Raw genomic sequence first — 15,952 nt, 5'->3', positions numbered from 1 at the left:
TCACAGCACATCACCCGCCCACAAATGTGTGTGCTGCAGCAGTGAAGCTCCCATGGAGAACTCCATCAGGTGTGGCTCCTGCTGCACCTGCCGGGCCTCCCACTCTGCCCACTGGCTGGAGACTGATTTTTTAATGGAGTTTGCTCCTCATTAGAGCACCTTCTACCAGTCAAAAACACCTCCTGAGACTTGCCTATCCAAAGGACTACAAGTGAATATAAGGAGTATTACTCCACAAAATTTTCTTTTGTGTTTATTTACCTGAAAGTAAATATCTACTGAGAGGCCTGAGGAATGTTTCCTCTCCCTCCTGGGAAAATCTTATGTATTGTAGTGTATTCTGGTCCCAGTCAGTCCAGTAAACAGCAGCATGTGAGATACCTGCTACCTGCTGACAGTGAAGTGACACAGAGTATCCAAAGGTTATTTACCTAAATACCTCAAAAAAGGTCATTTAAGAGTTGCCAGTGATTATGTGACCTCTTTCTAAGGCTTCATCGCGTTTTGGCAGTGAGCTACATAGCTCCACAGACATCAGATTTTAAAAAGCAAAATAACTGTTCTCCTACCCTATAAGGGATACAGAACTGCTGTTAAAAGTTAGGAACACAGTAAGGAATAGGAAGGAGGCCTAAAAGTGGCATGGAGGCAGAAAGTCATATTGGTAACCAGGGGAAACATCTTGCAGCTGAACTAGCTCCCCACACACACCTCTTTACCTTGTTGATGTTTACAAGCAGCACAATACTGCCTTCTCCAGGTTGAAGCTTCACACTGAATGTCTGCTGCGTTTGTAACTTGGGGATGTTCACAGTCACAAGACCTGCAATTGGCTTGGAGCTGACTACATCAAAAATAGACTCGACTTCAAGATACCACTGCTGAGCACTCTTTGCTAAGTGAAGAGGGAGAAAAAATGGGATTTAAGACTTATTTTTATATACCTATTAGTTAACATTATCCTTCATTAAAGAAAATATTCAATCACCTAAGATTAAATTTAACAATTTTCAGGCTGTGTCTCAGCCATCCTACATGGTTAATCTGCTTATTTAGTGCGTCCAATGGAAGAGAAAAATGCAGTATGATTTATGGTTTTTTATGTTTTTTAACTCTTTTTTTTAATTCAAAAGCCATCCAGGGCTTTTTTTTTTTTTTTTCATAGTTCTGTACAAAAGTCAGAGACCTTGACACCAGTCACTTCATTAGGAAGGAATTTTTTCCCACCAACTCCCATAGACATTGTATTTGCTTTTAGTCAGCACTCACATGAACATGGTACTCTTTGGGAAAGATTGTAATCACAAGCCAGTACAATCACTTTTGTCAATGAAACAAAACCAGTATTAACAGAAAACGAGCTGAATTCATCCCAGACTCACTGGACAAAATGAATGGAGCTACACTGGGGATGAATTGGGCCCACTGTGTCTAGACTTGACAGGCTGTATCTTTATATCCCTTCTCCCACCCATGTGTCATGAAAGAAACAAGTTAATGACTTCCCTGAGATTACTCTGAAGTTACCACAGAGCATCCTCTCTTTTATAGAGCTTACTGAAGAGGGAGAGCCAGGGTCAAGGGTACTCAAGATGTATGTGTAAATTTCCCACTAACTTCAGTAGTTGAATTGCCTAGCTACTAACACAGCCTAGCTAATCCTATACTTCAAATATTGCAGGTTAACATATAAGCAAAAGCAAACAAAACAGAAAACAAGGAGAACTAGAAAAAAGACACATTTTGTATACCCAAACTACTAATAACTTACTTTCTCCTTTCATTTATATATTCTAGCTCTCCTTCCTCCACAGGAGAAAGAGAGCTCACTCCAAAAAACAAAGACTTGCATTCAGCCCTGGTGTGATTTTCACTGTCTTTCACAGAATGAAGAGCAATGACTGAGTTCCCAAGTTTATACTACACCTAGCATTACCCAGTGAAGACCGATCATCTGAAATGTGGAAAAGGTTAAAAAGTACCCACCCTATAAAGGTCAGACATTACAGTGCATTCTTCTTCCCATACAATAGCATATAGAAATTCCAACTCATTCGTAACTGCCTGAACTGTGAGGTCTAGGCAGAGAAACCAAGAACAATGGATCTTTTACAGACTCAGTGGTCAAAAGGCTATGACACTAAATCTGATGAACAATGAAAGTACATATGCAGCATAAATTCAGGTTGTTCACTGACTCTTTCTTTTTCAAACGTTATTATGTTCAAATACTAATAAGCTCTTGCTCTGGTTCCAAGCCACTCTCTGCTGAAGGAAAGAGGTTTGCCCTCTCCACTTTTACCCAGAGAGCAAGACTTTACCTACCAGAAGGTGGAGTTGTGGGAATGTGGGAGGGACCATAAAAGACTTACTGTAACTGAATTTCAGAAAGCAGAATCTGTGCTGGGGCTTTCCATGGAAATTCCAGTCACATCAAGTCTATTTAAGACCTGCAGCTATTTCAGGATGCTTTAAAAGCAGCCATGGAGTGATGCCTTCCTCTTTTATTCATACACAACAAATCTATTCCTGAGGGCCGAAATTCACCCCAGTGCAGAGGACCCACGTGTTAGCCTATACTCCACTGGGCTCATCAAGCAGTGAAAAAAAGCATGTGGGTGGTCTACAACTGGGCATATCACCATTTGCAGACAGTTTCAAGGGAAAATTAACTACTTTTGCACAGCTACACTGATCAATGAAAGGAGAGGAAAATCAGAGAGACCACTGCAAGAGAGGAAACCGGTTTGGTAAGTTAGGTAGCAAGAATGCATGAGGTTATCCTCTCCAGTTGCAGCTTTAACAATTATCCTTGCATAGCACGACTGCTTTTCTCTCTCAGACTGCATGTTGTGTCCTGAAAACTCAGCACTCTTCGAACTCTGCTCATTGTGCATTTGTCCTTCCAACACAAAACTAAATTTCCATAGCAGCTTTGCCTTTGTTTGAAATGGAAGTGAGACGAAAGTGAGACATTTACAGGGAGTCTTGGTGAAAACGCATGCCAACAGAAAGGAAATTTTCCAAAACTGAAAAACCGGTGATAATCTCAATTATACTACATTTATTTGTGCAGTTATTCGGGGATTTTAAGCAAAAAAAAGATTCTGAATTCTAACACTTTTAACAGTTATTGTTTGTACTGAAGTACTGTTTCAATACCTAATAAAGGTGTGTTCTGGAAAGAACTACATACAAAGTAATAAAAAACCCATAGAACATTTCCTACTGATGGTTAATTTGGCTTACCAATAAAATGGGTTTGTATTCTAAAGGTGTAACCAATAACAAGAAGAAATAAGAGACTTACCAAAGAAAGGAGTTATAGAAAAGTAAATCAGGTGATAATGGTTATAGGCCTCAATCCTAACATCTTTCCAGATTCCTTGAGTGGGAAAAGAAGGGCCCCAATCCCAACTAAATGAGCATTGCTCCTGGAAAACAGAATGATTATGTTACAAATGCCTGTTTTTCACAGACATTGGTGCTGTGCCAGAAATAAGACATTTGCTATCTGGGAATAAAATACTGACATACACTGAAAGAATTTTTCCAGTTTCCATAAATCCAGAAGACTCTACAGTATTTTTTTCTTAATTCACAACCAGAACTTTGCTGCTACAACCTGTATTATACCAAAAATTAAGTTTTGTATTAAACGTCCATGTGCGGAGAAATTTTGTATTACCAAAAGAGCAAAACAACACTTAGCATACCACTAAAAAAACACCATTAAAATCCCAAACAGTAAAGATCAAAGAAACAACCCATGAGATTAGTCTCAATTCAGTTGTGAATTATCTTTGTTTGTAATGTCAGTATTTAATTGTACCTAAAAGACAAAGTAAGCAGAAAACTGACAATTAGAAATGTTACAGTATTGTAGAAGAACAGTATCAAGTTAAAAAACATATATGAAATAGTTTATCTCCTATTTTTCAGTTTTAACACCACAGAGTAACACAAGGAAAGAAATGGATATGTTTGGAGTATTTGTGTAGTTCAGTCATGTTCACTGTTTCTCCCCTTTTTATGGTTCTGTTATACAAAAACAAAGGGAACAAAAACATGGTTGAGAAGTAGCTTAGTTCTGGTACTAACATCAGAATAGCTGTCAGAATTATAAAATGCTGCTCAGGCAGAGAAGTAAGTATGCTAATTTCCATTTAGCTGTTTTCAAACCTGGTCAGACCTCTACTTAACAAATCCCCTGACAACATCTATTCAGCTGCCCTCCAAGTTTCACACAGCCCCAGCCCCCAAAGCAAATACAAGAGATCTCCTAAAGTCTTGTACAGTGACACACAGTTCTAAATTTAGAGACTAATAACTTACAGCCAAGGCATACTAATTTGGGCAAACCACATTGCACAAGCCTGGCCTATCCCTTGCATTGCCAGTCAGCCTCCCTGTCTATCAAACTGCAAAAGAGCCTTCCAGGAAGCAAACACTGTACCTATTTCAAACAGAAAACTAGGGATAACATATTCTTAGAAAACATGTCCAATTGAAAGTCATTTTCCCTTTATAAAAAATAAACCAATTAATCACTGAGAGACCAGCAGGTTTCAGTAAAAATACTGCAGAGACTGCTACAGAAACAGTATGTCACAAGAACAATACGCCTGTATCGCTGGAGTATGTTAGCAGTGACAGGTCTGTGTTCTGCCACAAACTCCTACTCAGATTTAGGTAAGTTTATTGCACTTAATACTGCACCTGAAATGTGTAAATAGCTCTCCATTACTTTCAGATGGGAAGCAACCAGCTTATAGCAATGTCCTAGTATGTTTGTTTAGTTTTAGATGTGACATAGCTGCTCTTGTTGCCAATACTTGGAATTCAAAATGTTTCTGGAAATCTCTGGAGCAGTTTCCAAGTACAGTCAAAAATTTCATTTGAGGAAGAAGCACTAGGGTACTTTCTAACAAATTTAAAGGTATAGTTCAGTGAAGCATAAAATAACTCCAAGTCTCTTTTGCTCTATAAATAAGAACAGAGCTTGAGTAAATGCCCCACTCCTTCCAAGCCTCTCCTTGCACTGATTTCTGAGAAACACAGTGGACTCAGAAGAATTAATAAACTTTCTAAAATGTAGCAAAAATAAAAGTAGCAGCAAGCAGAAATAAAGACAGCCTCTTAACCCTGAAGGATCTTTCCTGGACAATGTGAAATCTATGTTTACATTAATAAATTTTAAAGGAAATTATATCCAGATTTAAATACCAGATTTACAGAATCCGAGTCATTTTTTGAGAAGACTTTAGAAGGGCTTTATTACAAAGTTTGAAAATAATTATCAAGAAAGGCATTTAAGAAGAGACAAATACACGAAAACTCCCAAAAAGACAAATTAGAAAATAAAATCATCTAGACATTGCCTCTATCTGCTGCAAAGCTATCAGAAATACATGAGATGCTACTCAAATGATAGTTTGCCCTAAGTTAAGTTTTAACAGCGAAGAAGCCATATCTTAAATCAAGGTTTCTGAGTTTCATTAATTTATATTACACTGTTGTTTTCATTGAATATTTACATATAAATCACACTTCACAACAGTAATAAGATGAGAACATGTTCCCAGTTAGATAACACTTCTTGGGACGTGCCAGAGCTGCCCAATATAAATAGCACAGCACATGAGCAACAGCAAACACTCACAAAGCTGCTTGGATGAGATTTTTACAGCCTTGGCTATAACACACTGGTATTTGCAGCAGTGAAATCTATTGTCAGTATACATTGCTAAACCCACCCAGTGGATCAAAATGGAATGATTACACATTTCCCAATGCTATCTCGCCTTCTTAGCAGCAGGTCTCCTTGCTGTCTCTTTGATGAGAACAGCCTTCTAAACATTCTTATCACTTTGATACGAAGCCTGGCCTTCTCACGCCTCCTGTATTGTCAACATACAAGACTACAGGTTTCTAGGGGGGATGGGAGAAGGAAGCTGCATGAAAAATATGCCCTACTTATAAAACAACATTGCAGGTTACAGAATACAACTGTAAGGACAGCTTGTGGTGCATTCCTCTTCCAGCCTGAAGCCAGAGACAGCCAATTCTGCCCCTACCTTTCTGATGAAATTAACGTGGCACTCTCCTTTCTGCACAGGTGGAGGGCACGCTGGGGGGATGCTGTGTGCTTTGTAACATCTGCTCTGCTCCGCTGCATATGAAACAGCTGACAAGAAACGGACTTCAACCAAATTGACCTCCTGGATCATGCTGGTAATATCAAAGCTCTAGGACAAAACACAGAACAAAACCATTACAATGCTGACATTTATCTATGAGATTTATAATCAGTATTACATGGGGATTTTAATACCATACATATATTATTCAAAAGCTTTTGAAATATAGTCTCAGCATGATCCGGTTTTGAAAGAAAAGAAAAGCTACTTTGTAAACTGAAAAAAAAAAAAATACACAGTAATGTTCTAGATAGAAGGAAATGTTTCTGGGCAAACCACTTTCCTCACACCAAGCTCTCATTGCAGGTTGCAGTACTTTGCTTGCACAGAGAAGTACTTGAAGGACAAGGACAGCAAGAGAATCTTTACCCTCATTCCTCATCCAGAACCCATCTGTATCTTTGGAAAGACACCGTATTCCAACTCAGAGAGCTGCTCCATACAGAAGTGCTTCCAGCTCACACTGTGCTGCCAGCTCATCTACCACAAGGCAATGAGCTGCCTTGTCCATGAATGCTGCAAAGCTGTGTTTCATTCCCCAAAATGAAATAAATTGCAATCTAATCCCCCAAATGTAAGACACACATTCTATGCCAGCACCAAATTAAGCATTTGGGGGCTTCCTCAGCAGGTCACAAAATCCCCTTCAGTGTGGCTGGAGAACTGTTCAGTTTCAGAATTATCCTGTGCTATCAACACAATATGGTTCCAATGGCTAATACCCATTTATTCCTCAGAGTATTCATTTGTGAAAAGACAAGTCTTGGCCATTTTCCTTTAATTTGGGAGCAGCCCAGATAGAATCACTTCTTTCTGTAACATACAACAGGATATTAGAAAGCAAATAGCATTCCCCAATCCAGACCCTTCAGAGTCCTTCCTGCAGATGCTGTTGCTATGTGGAACAGCTGAACAAGGCACAAGCCTGGGTCACAGTAACTCCAGACTCAATTTAATGCAGCACACTCTGGTTTTACAGTGAAAGCCATTTCATGAATTGTTACAATCTGACACAAAATTAAGTTGCAGAAATATGGACAAAATAATACCACTTCCTAACTTTCAGAGCCTGCTACTGACAAACCTTTAGATACTCTCCAAACAGGAAATAATTACAATTTCATCGAAACTCTACAAAATTTTTTATTTCACTGATGGTAAAACTATGTCAAATAGAAACTAAGTGGTTTGTCCTAGGTCACACAGATCCAGGTGGCAGAATGTCTTATGTCTCAGTCCAGTGCTTCTGCAATAAAAGCTGCCAGAATGGTAAATGCTAAGATATGGAGACACCAGATTTCATTTGTAATTCAGTTATTCCACTACCAATCTTCCTTTAACTCTTCAGATTTTTTGATTCCTTTAAGATAAAAGCAAGAATTGCTCCTTATGTTAATACCAGAATAATTTTGTATTTTAAAGCTATGAAATTAGTCTGAATGTTTTTGCCACTCTCAAGATCATTCCACAATGAATACTCTCATGCTGACATAAGTGAAGCTCCAAAATGCAAGACAATGTTATCCAAAGTACCATATTAAAAATAAACCACCCTCTTTAAAAAACAAAAGCATGAAAGCACACACAAGCTTTACAGCACGTGCATTTTCATTGCAGTATTGACATGTAAACCATTCTAATACCAATTATTAAGTAGATTCACAGCTAATAAAACAGATTTAAGCTTAGTTTTCTTGGAGGCGGGACAGATCCCAAGAAGCAAGAGATATTATTAGCTGAATTGATCCTCTTGCATTGGTCCTCTCCTTTAGGATAAGGCACAAACGCACATTCACCTCTAGATATGACCCAACTGCTACTGAAAAGGTAAGTATACTTCCCTTTCTAACATGTACCCAGCTGCTACTGAAAAGGTAAGTATACTTCCCTTTCTAGCATTTACCTAATCGTACATGCAGTCTTCAAGTCAATACTTTCTGCATCCAAGCACCTACTTTGATGGATACTTGAATGCACTCAAAGTGCTCAGAAGAAAAAGGCTTTGAAGAAAACACAGAAGCACCTTTAGCAATAAACACATTACTTACATATCTGTTGAACATGTTGTCTGTTCTTCCGAGAGTGACATTGTTGAGCAGGATCTGTGCTACTGTATCTACTCCCTCAAAAACCAAATTAATTTTCTGCCACTTTCTACAAAAGAAAACATATGTGTGAAAAACTGTCAGGATACCTAGAGTTAAAACACACAGGAGACACACAATATAAAAATGTGCATCACTATTATACCAGCAGTTGCCGTAGCTACTTTTGACTCAGTGTAGCTACATTGTACCTTTAAATAGTCAAATTAATATGACAGCTAAAGTAGCTCAAGTCAGCATGCTCAAGAATACATCAGCTTCACATACCCACCAGGTATTACATGGGATAGCTTTCAATTAGCCTAAGTATAATCTTTTTACAGCTGACAATTCATAAGTAATTTTTAACAAGCAATTAAAAAAAAAAGAAAAAATTCAGCAATTAAAGTGTTCTGTAGCAACAGCTTTGCAGCTGCACGATTGCATAATTTGTTTTATCAGATACAAAAGTATTAAGCAGATTTTGAGCTAATGGATTAACTTGCAATTCTACATGAAAGATGGCTGAGAACTATTTTAGACATATCTTTACTGCATACCTGATGTCAAAAGGAGTTTTGAACATCCTGCTGTAAGTCCAGTTATCTAGTGAGATCCATCTGTACATCACATCATTAAATCTATAGTATGGATCCTAGTGACAGACCAACAAAAAGAAAATTACACTATTTATTTAGGAATAGTATTGCTGCATAAAAAGCATCACAATATCCATTAGATGACAGTTCTTGTTTCAGTCAGTCTGCAAATGCAAAATCCACCTTAGTTAGTTAGTCCTGATACTCATTTTCACCCTTGAAATTTTACATGAAAGCAAAGCTTTAGTAATATTTGACTTTATTTATAACTCAAAACCCTGTCTGCTATAATCACTCAAACTAGAAGTAGCAGGATTTGTTTTTACACAAGAAATTACTGGTCTGGAAATTAACCAATACATCCAGAGAGCTTGTGACTTAATGAGAGGAACAGAAACATGATCACCCTCATAATTATGGAGAAAGTAAGACTAATAGGATTTTAAGAGGCAGAGAAACAGCATTTTAGGCCTTCAGGGACAGCAGTGAACAAATCTCTAGTTTAAAGTTACTGCAAATAATCCAGTTGTTCCTTGTCAGCAAGACTGGCTGTGGCAAGGATAAATAAAATTGTTGTATGTGGAGGGATGGAGAAAGAGAAGGAGAAGCAACACCATTTTGGTAAAAAACTAAATGACTACTTTTGAGAGTGGTATTGCATTTACATCAAATGTGTCCTTCTCCCTTTAACAACACTACCTAGGAAGAATAGAAGGCATGGTTTGTCTAAGCTACGTCCTCGGCCTTTCTGGCTTCATGCTGTATTACCTTACAGCAGGTCACCATGTCCATCACCCAGCTGAAAGGACCTGACATCCTATGGCCTCACACCTCCCACAAAGGCAACAGAAAGGTCCTGTCCCCTGTCAGAGAGCAGAAAGGCAGTGTCCCATCCCCTGTCAGTGCCGGTATCCGGCTCCCTGCCTGACATCCCGGTTCCAGCCCCTGCAGCAGCAGCACGGCTGTGCTGCTGCCCCCAACAAAGGCCAATGACTCAACCCGGCTCAGAGAAAGGCGAGCAGCGTAAAGGATTTCTTTGATGGGAGTGTTCTACAGCACCAACACACTTAAATACCCATCCTGAATATTCTGTCACACTAAAAAAAATCAGCTTTTTTTTTTTCATTCCTACTTGCTGGAAGTTATTTTTTCTCCCCATTTCAGGAGTCAGTATGCATAGTAACAACATTTGGGATTTGAAATCTTCTGAAAAAAAATTTTCTTATACCTCATATTTGTTTTACAATTAACAGGGTCAGGCTCTGCAATAAACACATAAATCTATTTACCTAGCAGAACAAAATCAAAACATCTAAGTGACTCTCCTCAGCAGCACAGACCCTTCTGGAGTCCTACAGCAATACAAACATCATTCCTTGGGCTCATACAGAGGGAAAGGTGTCACCCTGCCTCTAAATGCTACACTCAATCAAATTTCCTACTATAAGGGAAGAGTCAAAAAGGAAAAGCCTTGACACCTGAGTAAAACTATGACTTCTGCATTGATAATACAGTGTATTCTTTAAAAGTTAAGTCATCATGAGCTTACAGGACTATTACTGAATTTTAAGACATCCATTCCATACTTTTGGGGAATATATCTCAGACTTTTATTGAGATGCAAAAGTTAAAGCCAATAAATGTATATTAATATGTAAAATTTAGCCTTATAAAAGAAAATTCACTGAGATCATTGTACTCAGGTAATGAGAGGCAAGCATAGAATGTCAGACACTGTGAAACCCCACAATATGTACTTTAGAAAGCACATTTTTGACAAGTCTTGCTTTAACATTATATACCATCTTATATACATTTACATGTACATACATATTCGTATTTAACATTACATACTATTTTATTTCACATTATGCTTTGAAAAATGTGCATGTTAAATTTTAATATTTGTCACTTGTATGTATGAAATATTTAACAAAAGATGTGAAAGTTGCAAATGCACTACCAACAGCAGACTGTAAACCCATTTGGTTAATGGTCACACAATCAACATCAGTGCCTCGGCAAAGTTGCAGAAAAGAAACCTGCACCATTTCTCCCACAAAAGCACAGATACAGAGATGTTAATGAACAAAGTCCTAATTTCTGGAAAACACAAGAAAACACAAAACTGGTTGTCTAGCAGCAGAAACGCAGGAATCTTTTATCAGAGGCAGAAATCTGATCGCCAAATGGGCTTTTACAGGAGCTTACAGAGTGACATGTTTAAATCTCAGAATATACTGAAGATACTTCTTCCAGAAGGAGCTTTCTTCTTTACTAGTCTAAAGTCTTCAAACTTCAAGAAATGCACTGACTGCTAAAATAGGTGTCATAGAAAGTGCAAATATGCCCTTTTCGATGGAAAGCTCACAGTTCCATGTACCTTCATGTAAAACTTAACAGTTTACTGATACCATTGCTACCTAACCAGTAAGACAGCTCATACATCACATAAAAGCTGTTAAATGCGAATAGCTGGTCAGCCACTTTAACCATGACAAATGTTGAGTGTTGTAAAATCAGTCGTGGCAACGTTCAAGCAATGCTTTTAAGACAATTCTAAAGGTTCAGGAGAAACGCATGATCACAACAAAGTCATCTAAGAAAGTAGATTTACTTTGCCAATACACTTGTGAGGTTATTGGCTTTTCCATTATTAAATACAACTGCTCTAAGTGCTGGAAGATGTAACCATGTAAGCCAAAGTGTTTGGATTTGTCTGAAACAGAATTTCATCCCACATTAAATCATTTCACATCAAAATGAAAGGCTTAGTTCAGAAAAGTGCATAAAAAAAAAAAGACAAATTTAAATCACTTAAAGGCACAGGGAGAAATTGGAAGAAGGTAGGAAATAGGCTGCACATCTATTACACTTCACATTCAACAGCTCAACAGCTCAGTGTGATCCTGGGAGCAATTCATAGAGGGGTGGAGTCAACTATAGCTATTTTTAGATCTCACCAAACATAACAGCCTTGCATTTTCCTGCTCCCTGCAATTTGGGGGAAAAATCTGAAGTATTCAAGCTGCCTGCCTGTTTGCTCCCTGCTCCCAGCCTCAACGCTGTAAACAAGGAGCAAATCACTTGCTAAGAGGAGGTTAAAAGCCCTGCTACAGATCATCAAAAGGAAGCAATTTCCAGGTCGGCTAACAGGACATCAGCAGGACTTCAAAAGCGCTGGCACCACTACAATGAAGAACTGCCAGTGCCCAGATGGAAGGTTCTCCTTGCAATGATTTTAAGGGGATATTGAAAAGCTACGGTGATACAAGCTAAGAGCTTCTCCTGTTAAGCAGGAAACGGATGAGACACGAACACAGGAGAAGTGAGGCTCCAAGCCCAAGTGAGCGAGTGAGTGGTGCCAGGCACACCCTGGCCCAATGAAAGGACACCTCCCGGTCACCCAGGCTCCAGGAGCTCTGAGGAGCATGGCACAAACACCTTAATGACACCAGAGTCAGCTGTACCCAGGTGGAAGATCTGCATGTAATAAATTGAAATTTAATAGAGAGAACAAAAATCAGATGATTTTGCCTTACCCTGCTTTTCTTATGAAGTCAACTTGCATGCTCTTCTCTCATAAATTAACTCTGCTGATATTTTATCATGTACACTGTAAGAAAATTCTGATGGTGCAACAGATCACCAAAATAAAATTTGCAAGTGATGTTTCATGATTTACAGTTTAATGATTCTGCTCTGGGCAACTTCAGATTGAAAGGTAAATAGTTAATATCTACTTACCTATATTCATGTGCTCCTTAACATCACAAGCAACAGCAATCAGGACATAAATAATTTTCACAGCTTGAAGTCAGGCTGAACTAACAGTAGTGATGAATGGACCATATCCTCAGAGTGTGAATCTTGAAAGTTCCTCCTAAAGCAACTAAATTTCAGTAGCTGCTCTCAGAAAGCAGTAAACTGAATGTCACTGTCAATGTTCAGGATGTGTCACAGCAGAACACTAGGTCAAATATGACTAAAAAGGTAACACAGTAATACCCACTGCTTAATATTACTTGAATACTTGGATGTATTTAACAAACCACTAGAAATTTTACCTCTTTTAACATCACAAGCTTTTGAAAGAAAAAATCAAGTGTCCTTTAATATTTATGCTCAGATTTACTAAGGGGTTTGAATGTTTGCACGTATTCTCACAGTTCAGCAGAGCACCTGTATTTCAATGGAAAATAATACAGTAATCAACTATTCCAACAATTAATGCCATCTAACCTGACCAGAACCATAGGATATCAAATGGAATTGTTACCTGGCTTGTTCCAAAAAAATCTAAGTTGTGATGAAATATCAGAAAACAAACAACAGTGTATTTTATACAAATGCAGAACAAGATACAGAAAACCACACTACATTCCAGAAATGTAGAGCTATCAGTTCAGGTACATAAACTTCTGTCTCTTCTAATAAATTTTGATATCAAAGCATGACCAAGAGCACTGTTCGCTTCTCTGTCAAGTGCATGCTCTTGCTACCCAGCCTCTATATCAGCATCACACTTACAGACCTCTCATAATACTCCATACAAGTCTAGGTGACAACTAATAAGACAGAACAGCCTTATGTATAAATGCAAATGGCTGTCATATGAGAAAATCCAGCTGTAACAGCCCTAGTCCTCAGAACTGGAAATACACCGGAGTCACCTGCCAACAAGAGATGGCATTGTGCAGAACCTGGACAGTATGCGGTAGAGGATGCCTATTTCCAGCACACAGACTTAATAAGCAAGTTACCTGTGGGTACATATGGCTTACCAGAACAGTGCCTAAATAAAATACTACACTGACAACAGTGGTCAAAAACAAAACTTTCAGACAAAATGGTTTTGGCCAATCTTTTTCCAGAGCTGCAGGGTTAGCAACAGATTCACTGCAAGTTTGTAAAATGTCTTCATTCAAAACAAAGCTTGGCTCTAACTTCATGCAAATGACTATTACTCTTCTCTATGTGCATTTCTCATGTGTTTTTTTCAATTTTACATGTAAATAGTAGTAAGAGCTACAGTGTCTTAATGAAATGTTATTAAAACAATCAAGCCGAATGCATACTCTGATGCAATCTCCTGGCCCTAGAACTTTTATCATAGTTAATCCAGCATTTGAACTACATTGATTGAACATAAAGAAAAAAATACTTTGGTTGGAAACTCAAGAGTCTTCCCCAAGAGCATTTTTTGAGACATGTGCATTTGGTGCATTCAGAAAGACATGTTGCTCCAATGTACATTTTATGAGCCAGAATAAAGATATCTGTAGAACAAAAGCTAAGAGGATCCAGGGAGATGAGTAATGAACCCTCAGCATCAGAGATTTTTTCAATTCCAGTGTATGGCTTGCACAGCAGATTAAAGTAAGGCTACAGACACGCAATCAGCTAGGGCATCCCTGTGCAGAAACAGTTTGTGTGTCGACCTAAATTTGAAATGAACCACACAATGATAAATAAATTGCTTGCAGCCTAGTCTTGCAATCTAAGCCATGTTCTGAAGGCTTAATATTAATCAGCGTCCCCCTGCTGCCCTCGTTCCTGTCATTGTGAGATACCCACTAAGCTACATTGCTGGAGTAGACCCTTCCAAACTCTGCTTTAAATTTCTTTTCTGGGTGCTAACCCATTGAAAATCTCACGGATACAAAAGCAAAGGATGCAGTGAGATTTGCCACTTCCAAATCACACACAAAAACAGCATGTAGATTTCACCAGGTTGCTGAACATAGGGTTCCTGCTATCCAGAATGATTTTGCTCCCACTAGCTTTGTTCTCCTATTTCCTGGTACAGCTTTTCAGATCAATCTCCACTTTCAATTACCAGCTGGGTTACTGATCTAGTGACATCTTCTGTAAAATGAATCAAGATCCTATATTCCATTGCAAAGAGTAAAAGGAGCAAATGAAAAAAATACTTAAGACCAAAACTTGTATTTAGGCATCTATAATAAATCTCCCATTTCTATACTTGACCCAACACCAAAAAAGGCTGATTTCCAGAGATAATGAACTCTGGAAAAAATGGAGCAACCAGTGCTCTATTCCTCTACAATTAGGGCAGTGTGTATGCTTTTGTATAAACAGGAATATAGGAACATGATTTTAGGCAGCTGCACTTGAAACTTTTGGTCACATTCACCACAGTGAAGAAACCTCAGGACAAACAGCTGAACCCCCCTCTGCAGCACGAAGCTTCACACTGCAATAATGAATGATGTCACTGACTCCTTCCAAACAACACAGACTTGCTGCTTTGCACAATGCAAAGCATTTAACACCATCTGCAATAGATTTCAAATCTGCTAAGGTTGCTCCCCTGTTTTGGTATGGTCTGCATTCCATCTTTTAAACAAAAATGTGATTTTAAAACAATTTAGTTATTCTGGTGCAAATTTGTGTGAATGCTTCTTTCTGTAAACTGAGCTTTGCTAAACTGAGTAAGAATATGTTTAAGCTGACTTGAGTTACCTGTACACACCTATATATAGAAACAGGTCGTCTCACTTTGAGCTTGGAACTAGTAAGACACCAGCTGGGCCCAGTCCAGAGATTAAGCAACCATACTAGTGAACCATTTTGGTTAACTCAGCACTTCAACAGCAACATCACCAACTTGGCAACAGCTTCCAGTCCACCAGCTGTATCAGCACGTGTTTTGAACAAGTTCTTACTTGTATTCAAGTAAACACGCTCTAAGTGACCACAACCAACCATCATCGATTTAATTAGCCAAGCACCCACTGCTGCCCAGCTCACTGACTAAGCTCTCATGCCTCTGTGCAGGCTTGGGATTCTGCCCAGGCACATGAGAGTTCATGATCCTCATTTCCAAATACACTGCTAAATTACAAGTCAGTTTGCAGCAATGCATTTAAATTAGCAATCACATCTTCTCACTTGTAAGTGTACTTAGTGTGAGTAGTTAAATGTGAGTCTTTCATTACATCACTGTCTTGTGTGCCTGAGTCAGTGAATTGGTCAGAGTCTCTCTCTCCTGATGATTATTCACACTTCTTGCAGCAACACCTCCCAGCACAACCAAACACCCCAG

General features: G+C 38.6%; 1 protein-coding gene across 9 annotated transcripts in view; it reads right to left on the bottom strand.

The window, feature by feature from the left end:
* MANBA (mannosidase beta) overlaps nucleotides 1–15,952 on the bottom strand; it is a 62,406-nt gene that overhangs the window by 34,230 nt on the left and 12,224 nt on the right. For 8 of the 9 annotated variants that reach the window (XR_014955171.1, XR_014955172.1, XR_014955174.1 and 5 more), the window contains exons 2-6: nucleotides 8,845–8,939; nucleotides 8,249–8,354; nucleotides 6,078–6,248; nucleotides 3,311–3,434; nucleotides 720–895 (exon numbers count right to left, since the gene is read on the bottom strand). Coding sequence is in view for 5 of the 9 variants with exons in the window: in XM_085579037.1 (XP_085435163.1) it covers nucleotides 720–895; nucleotides 3,311–3,434; nucleotides 6,078–6,248; nucleotides 8,249–8,354; nucleotides 8,845–8,939 (672 nt within the window). In the remaining 4 variants the exon portion in view is untranslated. The remainder of the gene's footprint in view (nucleotides 1–719; nucleotides 896–3,310; nucleotides 3,435–6,077; nucleotides 6,249–8,248; nucleotides 8,355–8,844; nucleotides 8,940–15,952) is intronic. The other variant, XM_085579036.1, reaches the window with a different exon arrangement.

Source organism: Lonchura striata, chromosome 4, assembly GCF_050655825.1.
Source record: "Lonchura striata isolate lonStrDom1 chromosome 4, ASM5065582v1, whole genome shotgun sequence".
In the NCBI taxonomy this organism is placed as follows: domain Eukaryota; kingdom Metazoa; phylum Chordata; class Aves; order Passeriformes; family Estrildidae; genus Lonchura; species Lonchura striata.
The sequence above is the reverse complement of the archived record's forward strand: the minus strand, read 5'-3'. Positions and strand labels throughout refer to the sequence as shown.